The sequence below is a fragment of the Crocuta crocuta genome, unplaced genomic scaffold (genome assembly GCF_008692635.1).
Source record: "Crocuta crocuta isolate KB4526 unplaced genomic scaffold, BGI_CrCroc_1.0 scaffold275, whole genome shotgun sequence".
NCBI classification, from domain to species: domain Eukaryota; kingdom Metazoa; phylum Chordata; class Mammalia; order Carnivora; family Hyaenidae; genus Crocuta; species Crocuta crocuta.
The window spans coordinates 791,833-803,919 of record NW_027530497.1 but is presented as its reverse complement, the minus strand read 5'-3'; the positions used below and the strand labels follow the sequence as shown (position 1 = coordinate 803,919).

General features: G+C 40.0%; 1 protein-coding gene across 4 annotated transcripts in view; it reads left to right on the top strand.

Annotated features, from left to right (window-relative positions):
- CHMP3 (charged multivesicular body protein 3) overlaps nt 1-12,087 on the top strand; it is a 52,586-nt gene that overhangs the window by 28,335 nt on the left and 12,164 nt on the right. For all 4 annotated transcript variants that reach the window (XM_077766682.1, XM_077766679.1, XM_077766680.1 and 1 more), the window contains one exon: nt 5,676-5,855. In XM_077766682.1, the coding sequence (XP_077622808.1) occupies nt 5,768-5,855 (88 nt within the window). In that variant the 5' untranslated portion in view covers nt 5,676-5,767. The remainder of the gene's footprint in view (nt 1-5,675; nt 5,856-12,087) is intronic.

Here is a 12,087-nt window from a genome sequence, read left to right as displayed (position 1 = left end):
AACTCAACAACTAAAAAAATAGCTCTTTCCAAAAATGGGTAAAGGACTTAAATAGAGTTTCAGATTTTTAGAATATTTCTCCAAAGAAAATATGCAAGTGGTCAATAAGCACGTGAAAAGATGTTCAGAATCATTAATCATTAGGGAAATGTACATCAAAACTGCAGTGAAATAACAATGGCTGCTATCAATTAAAACAAAATGAAAAACCAAGTGTTGGCAATGATGTAGAGAAAGTTGAACCAGTGGTCACTGTTGGTGGAAATGTAAAATGGCACAACAGCTGTGGAAAACAGTATGGCTATTCCTCAAAAAGTTAAAAATAGAATTACCATGTGACTCCACAATTCTGCTTTTGAGTATTACTATGAACTCAATGTTTGTTTTGCTTCCAAAATTCATTATGTTGAAATCCTAATCCCCAGTGCAATAGAATTTGGAGGAGGTGGGGCTTTGGGAAATAATTAGGCCATGAAGGTGGAGCCTTTATGAATGGGATTTAGTGCCTTTAATATCTTTCTATTCTCTTTATCCTTCTATCTTTATCTTGGCTATTCTAAATGCTGCAGTAAACAAGGGTGCATATGTCTTTTCAAATTAGTGGGGTTTTGGGGAGTAAATACACAGTAGTAGAATTACTGGATCAAATGCTATTTCTTTTTTTAATTTTTTAGGAACTGCCATACTCTTCCACAGTGGCTGCACCAATTTACATTCCCACCAACAGTGCATGAGGGTTCCCGTTTCTCCACATCCTCTTGTTATTTCTTGTTGTTTTGATTCTAGCCATTCTGACAGGTGCAAGGTGATATCTCATAGTGGTTTTGATTTGCATTTCCCTGATGATTAGTAATGTTGAGCATCTTTTCATGTGTTTGTTGGTGATCTATAGGTCTTCGGAGAAATGACTGTTCAGGTCCACTGCCCATTATTTTGCATAAATTCTTTATATACTTTGGATATTAACCCCTTATCAGATATATTGTTAGCAAATATCTTCTCCCATTCAACAGGTTGCCTTTTTGTTTTGTTGACAGTTTCCTTCCTTTCCAAAGGGCTTCATTTTGATGTAGCCTTAATTTATTTTTGCTTTTGTTTCCCTTGACTGAAACCAATGTTGATAAGAAAAATGTTGAGAAATGTAGAGAAATTTGAACCAATGATCACTGTTAGTGGGAATGTAAAATGGCACAACAGCTGTGGAAAACAGAATGGCTATTGCTCAAAAAACTAAAAATAGAATTAGCATGTGATTCCACATGTTAAGGCCAGTGTCAAAAAAACTACCACCTTTGTTTTCTTCCAGGAGTCTTATGGTTTCAGGTTTCAGGTTTAGTTCTTTAATCCATTTTGAGTCATTTTTGTGTATGGTGTTAGAAAGTGGTACGATCTCATTTTTTTGCAAGTAGTTGTCCAATTTTTCCAGCACCATTTACTGAAAACAGTGTCGTTTCCCATTGTATATTCTTGCCTCCTTTGTTAAATATTGAATATATGAGTTTGGGTTTATTTCTGGGCTCTGTATTCTGTTCCATTGATTTATATGTCTTGTGTACGTGTGTGTGTGTGTGTGTGTACGTGCACATGTGCCAGTACCATAGTGTTTTGATTACTAGTAGCTTTGTATGTATCTTGAAATCTGGAATAACTATACTTCCAGCTTTATTCTTCTTTCTCAAGGTTGCTTTGGCTCTTCAGGGTCTTCTGTGGTAGCATACAAATTTTATTATTTGTTCTAGTTCTGTGAAAAATGCTTTTGGTACTTTAATAAGGATTGCATTGAAACTGCAGATTTCTTTGTATAGTATAGATATTTTAACAATATTAATTCTTCCAGCCCACAAACATGGAATGAATATCTTTTCATTTGTTTGTATCATCTTCTTTGTTTTTGTCATTGTTTTATAGTTTTCAGAGTATAGGTCTTTCACTTCCTTGGTTAAGTTCATTCCTAGGTATTTTATTCCTTTTGGTGCAATTGTAAATGGAATTGTTTTCTTAATTTATCTTTCTGCCACTTTGTTATTATTGTATATAAGTGCAACTAATTTCTGTGTATTATATCGTGTAGCCCTGTTGAATTCATTTATTATTTCAAAAAAGGTACTGTTAAACAAAAAGGAACCAGAAGTTAAAGATTTGGAATAGTCTCAATCTGTACATATTGCAGAAAACAAGAAAGCATGTTTGGAAGAAGACACACGGGTATGGCTGATCAACCATTTGACAAGGAGATTAGAATGTGTGTTAACCATGGACTTCTTCAGTGACCCCAATAAGATTACTGCCAATTTGAACTAAAGGAGATGGATACAGGTTGGAAAGAATGAAGGCTGTCAGACTTAGATTCTTTGGACAGGACAATAAAACAAACCATTAGGCTTTGAACCTGCACTGTTCTTCAAGGAAAGAATGTCCCAAAAGCTGATTCAGAGATCAACAGAGCTATCGTCTTTGTTCTAGTAACCCAGACTGCCTCCAATCAAAGCCATAGGAAAGAAGTTCTGGTAGCTCCCCGGTGGTATGACCCCCTGCCCAGCAGAGCCTTAGGTTGGGTGGGGCCTCTACAGAAAGCCACAGCATGGTGGTACCTCACTAACGCATTAGGGTGATATTGCCACCTCAGTGGATCTAGAAGTCAGAGCACTGAGTCGGAGAGGATTATTCTTGACTTTTAAGGTCTTCTAGAGTTTGCCTTGCTTGGGTTTGGAATTGCTCAGGACTGTCACCCCGTCCTTGCTTTCCTGTTTCTCCCTTTTGGATTCCCTGTTGCATGTTCATAGCTGGAGAGTTTGCCTCAGGGTCAGTCATACCTTGAAACTCATGTGTATATATAGGGCACCTGGGTGGCACCCTTCGGTTAAGCATCCAACTTCAGCTCGGGTCATGATCTCGTGGTTCATGAGTTTGAGCCCCGCATCAGGCTCTGTGCTGACAGCTCAGAGCCCGGAGCCTACTTGGGATTCTGTGTCTCTCTTTCTTTGTCCTTCCCCCACTCATGCTCGCTCTGTCTCTGTCTCAAAGATGAATAAACATTAAATAATTTTTAGATTATATATTTTATATATAATTTATTTTTTAATATAGTTGGCTCAGAGTGTTACATTAGTTTCAGGCATTAGATGAGACTTTGGACTTTAGAAGTTAAAGTTGATGCTGGAATGAGTTAAGACCTTTGAAGTGGTTGGGATGGAATGAATGCATTTTGCATGTGAGAAGGACATAAATGGGGATGGGCAGAGGCAGAATGCTGTGGGCTGAATTTTTGTGTCTCTTGGCCATGTGAGGATACAGCAAGAAGCTGTCTGTCTGCAAACCAAGAGGTAGGCTCTCAGCAGGAACCAAATTGGTTGTTGGCACCTTGATCTTGGACTTTCCAGCCTCCAGAATTGTGAGAAATCTGTTTTTTAAGCCACTCAGTCTATGGTAATATAGGTATATACACAAAAGATTTGTAAGGGGTGTTCCAGAGATATTTGCACACTTATGTTCATAGTGTCATTATTCACAATAGCTAAGAGTTAAAAGCAGCCCACATGTCTGTTGATAGATAAATGAATAATTAAAATTGGTATATATGTGCAGTAGAGTATTTTTCAGCCTTAAAAAGAAAAGAAATTTTGATACATGCTACAACACAGATGAACTTTGAGGATGTTATGCTAAGTGAAATAAGCTAGTCACAAAAAGACAAATACTCTATGATACCAGTTGTATACCATTTATATAAGGTACTTAGAGTAGTCAAATTTGTAAAGACAGAAAGTAGAATGATGGCTACCAGGGGCTGGTGGGAAGAGGGAATGGAATGTTATTGTTTAATGGGTTTGAGTTTGAGGTTTTTTGTTTTTTATTTTTGCTGCGAAAAACTTTATTGTTTCCGTTTGGTGCGCAGCCTCAGTGGGGCTCCTGGGTGGTTGAAAGCAGCCTGGTGGCTGCAGGGGAAGCTCGCACAGAAGCCCAGACACCAAGAGGATGCCAGAGGGGCCCCTTCAGAGGCTGCCGGGGTATGCAGACTCAGTCTTGTGTGAGGGGTGAGCCTTTTGAAGAGATCCTTGCCTTGCCTAGTGGCTGGCCGGCCTGTGCGGCTGAGTCAGGTGGTCACCATCCTCTTGAGCTTCTCCTCATCTAGAAAATGGTTCTCCAGAAAGTCTCAGACATTGAGGGTCTGCGTGGGCAGAAGCCCTGGCTTTCGGATCCTAAGGGGACTGCTTCACGTTCTTGTCTTGAATGGTGATGCCCAGGGTTTTACCCCACTGATCTTGGGGCGGCTTCTGTGCCTCCTGGAAGAGGGCGCTGGTTTTGCATCTTTAAGAGATGCGTGGTGCCCAGTTGTGGAGGAAGTGGCCCAGGTCTTGCTGAGCCACGTTCTAACAGTTGAAATAGAAGCCCAGGAGAGGTAGGTATAGGAGGTACACAGGTGAATATTGACCGGGAAGTTGAAGGTGGAATAATTCTTAGAAATTCTCAGAACCTCAGTGGAATACTTCTGATAAGTCTGGGCATTTGTGTTTGATAGCAGTAAGGAGCTAAACTGGAAATAATCTCTGTACATTTATTAATGATTTATAAAAACACTGCAACTTCAGGAAAACCCAAACATATTAAAGAATCAAAACAGCATCAACCAAAGGTAAGATATGTCTATATTACATGCTTTATGAACAGCAGAGATACTTATTGTGGTAAAACACATGTAACATAAGTTTGCCAATAATGGTTAAGATGGAAATAATGGTGTTGGCTGATCCCAGAGGTGGAGNAAGCGAAAGTCAGACGCTTAACCGACTAAGCCACCCAAGCGCCCCTCATTTATAGTATTTTTAAAGTTCCTTAGTACCAGTACCAGTGAATGTTAGAATGGCCTTGGAAAGGCAGTTTTGAAATTTGTTTACTCTTAAGTTATGTTAATGTTATTTCTGGAAATAATGAAAACCTATCACATAATTTTAATTTTGTTAAAATCTCCCTCTCTCTTTTCTTTTTCTTTTTAGTTTTTTTTTTTTTTTTCCAAGATTTTATTTTTAAGGGACACCTGGGTGGCTCAGTCGGTTAAGTGTCTGACTTCGGCTTAGGTCATGATCTCACAGTTAGAGCCCCGTGTCAGGCTCTGTGCTGACATTTCAGAGCCTAGAGTCTACCTTGTATTCTGTGTCTCTCTGTCTCTCTGCTCTTCCCCGACTCACGCTCTGTCTCTCTCTCAAAAATAAACTTAAAAAAAAAACTAATTGTATTTTGAAGGAATCTCTACACTCAACATGGGGATTGAACTCAAAACCTCAAAGTTGAGAGTTGCATGCTCCATTGACTGAGCCACCCAGGCGGCCCTGTTTTGTTTTTTTTTTTTTTAATGGTTTTTATTTATTTCTAGGAGAGAGAGAGAGAGGGAGAGCAGGGGAGGGTCAGAGAGAGAGGGAGTCACAGACTCTGAAACAGGCTCCAGGCTCTGAGCTGGCAGTCAGCACAGAGCCCGACGCAGGGCTCGAACCCATGAACCGCGAGATCATGACCCAAGTGAAAGTCGGACGCTTAACCGACTAAGCCACATAGACGCCCCTGCCCTGTTTTCCTTTTAATAGACACATTTAGAGCACCATAAGAACAGATTTGAATGCCAATAAATCTCCTAGTTTACCCTTAATTTTTTGGTGTTTTGTGTTATGTTCTAAATATAGATATCCAAAGAGAAGAAGAAAAAGTAAAACGGTCCGTGAAAGATGCTGCCAAGAAGGGCCAGAAGGACGTCTGTGTAGTTCTGGCCAAGGAGATGATCAGGTCAAGGAAGGCTGTGAGCAAGCTCTATGCTTCCAAAGCTCATATGAACTCTGTGCTTATGGGGATGAAGAACCAGCTGGGTAAGATGGCTGTTATTTTGCAGCCTCCTTGTTAATGCTGATGGCTCTTGATGCTGTTATCAGTACTGACTGGATTCTGTGAATGGAAAGAACAGACTCAGCTCTGGTTTTTCTTCTTCATATTGTCTTGGTTGGAGTGTTACACAAATGCAAAATACAATTATTACTATCATTTTATGATTCATTTTCTTTTGCTGTGTTCTTGCAATAATGGTAAAAAAAAAAAAGCATATAACTCTGCTTTACTTAGTATATTCTCNTCATATTGTCTTGGTTGGAGTGTTACACAAATGCAAAATATAATTATTACTATCATTTTATGATTCATTTTCTTTTGCAGTGTTGTTTCAATAATGGTAAAAAAAAAAGCATATAACTCTGCTTTACTTAGTATATTCTTCCTCATGTGAACAGTGTTATAAAGTGACCTAAGAGTTGAGTCATAGGAGTAAGAAGTGGGCCTGTGCATTGGAGGAGAAAGAAGAGAGTGTCCTCTGTTCTGAGAGCAGAGCCGCCCTAAGCAGAATGTTAAAGTAGTCCAAGTCTGGGGCTCCTGGGTGGCTCAGTCAGTTAAGCATTTAATTCTTTTTTTTCTTTTTAAGTTTATTTGTTTATTTTGGGTAAACAGAGAGAAGGAAAACATGAGTGAGGGAGGATCAGAGAGAGGGAGAGACAGAATCCCAAGCAGGCTCTGCGCTGTTAGCGCACAAACCATGAGATCATGACCTGAGCCAAGATCAAGAGTCAGATGCTTAATAACTGACTGAGCCACCCAGGCACCCCTAAACATCTAATTCTTGATCTCAGCATAGGTCTTGATCTCAGGGTCCTGAGTTCAAGCCCTGCACTGGGTGTGAAGCCTACTTTAGATAGATAGACAGACAGATATTCAGTCAATCCAAATTTATCTTTGGCTTTAATCCCACCTCCTTTTCTGTCTTATCTCTGGCTGTCTACTTAATGCTTCCTTACATGTTAGGACTCTGCAGACTTTGTAATGAGTATTCACACATGTGAGCTATCAATTTCAAAAAATGTATTATAATATCTAAGATAAAAATAAACATAATTTAGTTTTCTTTTATTGCCCTGTATAATACTGTTGTGATCTTTCATATGCATCTGTCTCTAGGTCAGTGACAGCTTGAGTCATAGGTTAAATTTTACATCCAGTTGTTCTGTTTGTTTTTTACTTTTTAATGTTTGTTCTTTTTTTGAGAGAGACAAAGACAGAGTGTGAGTGGGGGAAGGGGAGAGAGGGAGACACAGAATCTGAAGCAGGCTCCAGGCTCTAAGCTTTCAGCACACAGCCCCACACTGGATTTGAACTCATGGCCCACGAGATCATGACTTGGGCCAAAGTTGGATGTTTAATTGTCTGAGCCACCCAGGTACCCCTGGTTTCTGTTTTTTACTAAATTTCTGTTAAATTAACAAGTCCTAACTCAGAATTATAGTTCTTTGAGAATGGCACCAAATAACTGTTAGATATTTAGACTTGAGTATGGAGTCAAATTATAGAGAAATGTTTGTCACTAAAGAATATTTTCAGGGGCTTCTGGGTAGTTCAGTAGGTTAAGTGATTGACTTTAGCTCAGGTCATGATCTCATGGTATGTGGGTTTGAGTCCTACATCGGGCTCTGTGCTGACAGCTCAGAGCCTGGAACCTGCTTTAGATTCTGTGCCTCCCTCTCCCTCTGTCCCTCCCCACTCATGCTCTGTCTCTTGCTCTCTCTCTCTCAAGAACAAATAAATATTAAACATTTTTTTAATAAAATGTTTTAAAAATAGTATTTAAAAAAATTTTTTTTAATGTTTTTTATTTATTTTTGAGAGAGAGAGAGAGAGAGAGAGAAACAGTGTGAGCAGGGGAGGGTCAGAGAGAGAGGGAGACACAGAATCCAAAACAGGTTCCAGGCTCTGACTGGCTGTCAGCACAGAGCCCGACATGGGGCTCAAACCCACGAACCGTGAGATTACGACCTGAGCCGAAGCCGGATGTCTAACCGACTGAGCCATGCAGGTGCCCCTAAAAAGAGTATTTTCAATTCTGTCAGATACAGCATTGGTGGTACGTCACACTCAAGAGCTAGAAGACTTGAATTGTTTCAGTTTAGGCTGGTGCCAAATGAGTAACAAATCCATTATTTGGTTGTATTTGGCTCTGAAGGTATTCCTTTATGTTCAGTGTTAGCATTTAGATGTGGTTGTTAAAAATGCCTAATAACGGATATATCATCAGGTTCTTTCCCCAGATACTGAAGAAAATAATAATGGATAGGGAAGAAGTCAAAACAAAACAAAAAATAGACAAACATCATAACTTTCAAAAACTGTGTTGTTTCAGCCCTAAGTGATTTTATGTATATAAAACCCAGACACACACACTCTTTAAATACTAGATATATATATGTCTTTTGAACAAACCAGAGTACCGTAGAGTACCAGGAAGAAATAATCTCATCGTATCTGTCCGTTTGAAAGCTTAAGCTTAAGTGTACTCTTGCCTTTTACAGCCAGCAAGGAAAGTTTCATATTTATTCACTGTTCTTTCTGTAACATGCTGAAAGGATAAGGTTCATGTTCAGGTGACCATGATGAGTTTGTTTAAAATTTTTTCAGTATTCCCTTTACTGAGTCAACATTAGAAAATATCTGGCTTACTCTACTTCCCACACCCCCCATGAATAAAGCTGTGTATGCACAGCCATTTTTGTTTCCCCAGTTGCAAAGGTGAAAGTACACAGGATAATATAGTAGATGTTTAAGTACCTGTCACCCAGAATCAATACAATTTGACATTTTGTTGGATTTGCTTCAGTTTTATATTGTAGAAGAAACAGTATTACTAAAGTTGAAGCTCCTTTAATATGTCTTCCGAATTCCATTCCTTCTCTCTCAACCGCCCCACAAGTAACCACTGTCAGGAATCTTAAAGCTGGTGGACATGATATTCTGTATAAACCAATCTGCATTGTTTTCCATTTATCATTGTGGTTTTGAAGAATACCCATAATGCCATATTTTTTAAATTAGTGGATGGTGTTCCATCAGATGGATGTATCACATTTTACTTTTCTTCCACTGATGAACATTTAGTATATTTTCAATTTTTTGCTATTACAGCACTGCTGTGAATGTCTTTTCACTTTTGCACATGGGTAAAGGTTTCTCTGGGACAATTTTATACTCAGAAGTAGAATTCCGGGGTTAAAAATAACTGGGCTGAAATTTGCTACAGTTGCAAAATTGTTCTCCAAAGAGGCTTTACTAATTTACATTCCCACCAGCAGTGGATGAGAGTTCTTTTTTCCATACCCTTTCACCAACCCTTGTCAGACTTTGTAATTTTTGAGAAATGTTACCTTATTACAGTAGATGACATTTCTCTGGGAGCTAGTGTAACTTGATCACTGTCTTCTGTTGAGTTTTTCTTTCTGGCGTACTGATTCCTAAAGACCTTTTTTTTTTTTTTTTTAATGTTTATTTTTGAGAGAGAGACTGAATGTGAGCAGGGCAGGGGGAAGGGAGCAGAGAGAGAGGAAGACACAGAATCCGAAGCAGGCTCCAGGCTCCAAGCTGTCAGCACAGAGCCCGACACGGGACTCAAACTCATGAACTGTGAGATCATGACCTGAGCCGAAGTCGGATGCTTAACCGACTGAGCCACCCAGGTGCTCCCCTAAAGACCTTTTTAAGTAGGTAGAGCTCACAGGTAATCATCTACGTGAAAAATCTCTTCTGTAGCATGTACTTTCAGTAGTAAACATAATGGAAGCTCTCACGTGTACTGCACAGAAGTCAGAAGCTTGTTATCCTTTAAATATACATCCATAACAATATATTTTATTATTTGTTTCAGATACGTATTGTGGTTTTATCACAACTGAAAAGTAAAATATTTATTTGCTTTTTTTTTTTTTTTTAGAGAGAGAGCACAATGCACAAGTGGGGAAAAAGGGCAGAGAGGGGCAGAGGTAGAGAGAATCCCAGCAGGCTCTACATTCCAAGTGGAGCCCAACTTGGAGCTCTGTCCCATGACCCTAGGATCATGATCTGAGCCAAAGTCAAGAGTTGGACGCTCAACCAACCAAGCTAGCCAGGCGCCTCCTGTTTGGTCTTTAAATGAGTCAGAGTGCCCTAAGGCTCCGTTCTAGATCCTCTTCTGTTTTCCGTGTTCACTCTTCCCCCAGGTGACCTCATCTAACGTTGTGCCTCCAAATACTGCTTTCCACATTTTTACCTTCAGGCCTGCCTTTGTCACCTAGTATGTGGGTATGTGAGCATTACTACACCTGCACACAAATCTTGTCTGGTCATGCTTCGTCTGTATCTGCATCTACTCCCTGTATGTCCCCCTGGGGAACCCAAGACCTCACACAGTTTCATCTGTGAATATTTCCACACGGATTCCAAAAAGACAGGGTCCTGGTCTTTTAGTTCCCTGGTCTTTTAATTTTTGGGTGTGTTAATGCGATCATTTCCTTTCCACTGTATTTTCTCTTTCTTTCTGGAAGCAAAAGATTTTAATTGTTAGATTTCCCAGACTGATTTAATTTTCTTACCTTTCTTGATTTCCATTTTGAAGATAATAATAGCACCTTCCTCATAGAGTAGTTGTAAAGCTTATTCAGCTCCTGGCGCATGGTGGTTGCTCTATATATAGGCTCAAAATACAATCACTGTCACCGATTTTGTTGTTGTGTTTCAGTTTCTGAGAAATTTCCTTAACTTTATTTTCCATTTCTCCTCTCAAATTCTTTATTTTGGCTCTCTTAACTTTAATTTACAGAAAAGAGTTCTCTGATTTTTTTTTTTTAATCGTCCTGTTCTTATTTCATGAACACTTCCTTTTTCTTTCTGAAATGTTTTGGTGTTCCTTGAACTATTTCTCAGAGCTCCTTCTCACCATCCCCTTCTTTCCTATCTCTCCTCTTTTTTAAGAAAGAAAAAGAGAGGGCGGGGATGGTGAGAGGCTGGATTAAGTGGAGGTGGTGTCAGAACCATCCCTAATCTTCTCAGGCAGATAAACTAAGCTACAAAGAGTGAAATGACAATTCTGTAATCCACTTTTTAGCCCCTGTTATGTGCCCGATGTATTGCTGGGTGCCAGGGATAAAATAGTTAACATTACAGGCACAGTCATTGCCCTCTAGGTGTGGGACGAAAGCAAATCAGATAAATTTAATAAAAAGACCTAAAAAGTAACAAATTTAATAATCAAGTATTTGGTACTTCTCTTGCAAACTGTGATAAGCACCACGGGACTGGAAAATGGAGCCGGAATGGATGATGGCTCGCTTCTTTTGGGGAGTGACAGTACTGAAGGTCAACATGGACAGCTCCAGCCTGAGTGCCAGGCAGCTCGCAGGAAAGCTCTGGGGCCAAGAAGAACCACACATTTAAAACGCTGAAGGAAGTTCCAGGAAGTTGGGGTGCAGGAGAGTGAGGGGGAGGGATGGCCGGAGAGGCTGAGCAGGGAGGTGAGGAAGACCAGTTTTATGGCCGTTGGAGAGCAAGGCTTTTTGGAGGCAGCTCAGATTGAGATGGCGGTAGGGATGGCACAGATAAACTACAGGGAGAGTTCAGAGGAAAAGTATTTTGGGGAGAATTGGAGGCATCTCAGTTGATGAATTAGGGTGCAGAGAGGCACAGATGAAATACTTCAGGCCGTGTTCAGCAAACAGTACGTGCTTCAGTTTGACAAGAGCACATTAAGTGGGGCAGTGGGAGGTAGAGCTCCAAAGGTAATTGGGAGTCAGTTTTGTAAGTTAAGCAAGGACTTGTCATTCCAGTTTGTAGGCAGCAGAGCACCGTGCACACTGCAGGCACAGACTGCAGGTGCGGTGAGGGACTGGTACAGCAGGATCGCAGGCGGGGTCCCTGAGTGGCCGTGGGGAGGGCCTGAGTCGCTTAGTCTAATAGGATGCATGGAAGAGAAGACAGTAAGAAGTCCTAGGCTGAATACAGAGTAGTACATGGTCTGGTCAAGGTATAAAGAAGCTGGAAATGCTCTAAGCCCTTGAACCTGAAAAGAATGCAGGGCCATTAAAGACATTGGAAACCAAGGGAAAGGAAGCAGCCCTAGAGAGAGAACAGAGATTTTTTAAAAATTTATTTTATTTTTTATTTTTTAATTTATTTTTATTTTATTTTATTTTTTACAAATAGTTTATAGTCAAATTAGTTTCCACATAACACCCAGTGCTCATCCCCACAAGTGTCCTCCTC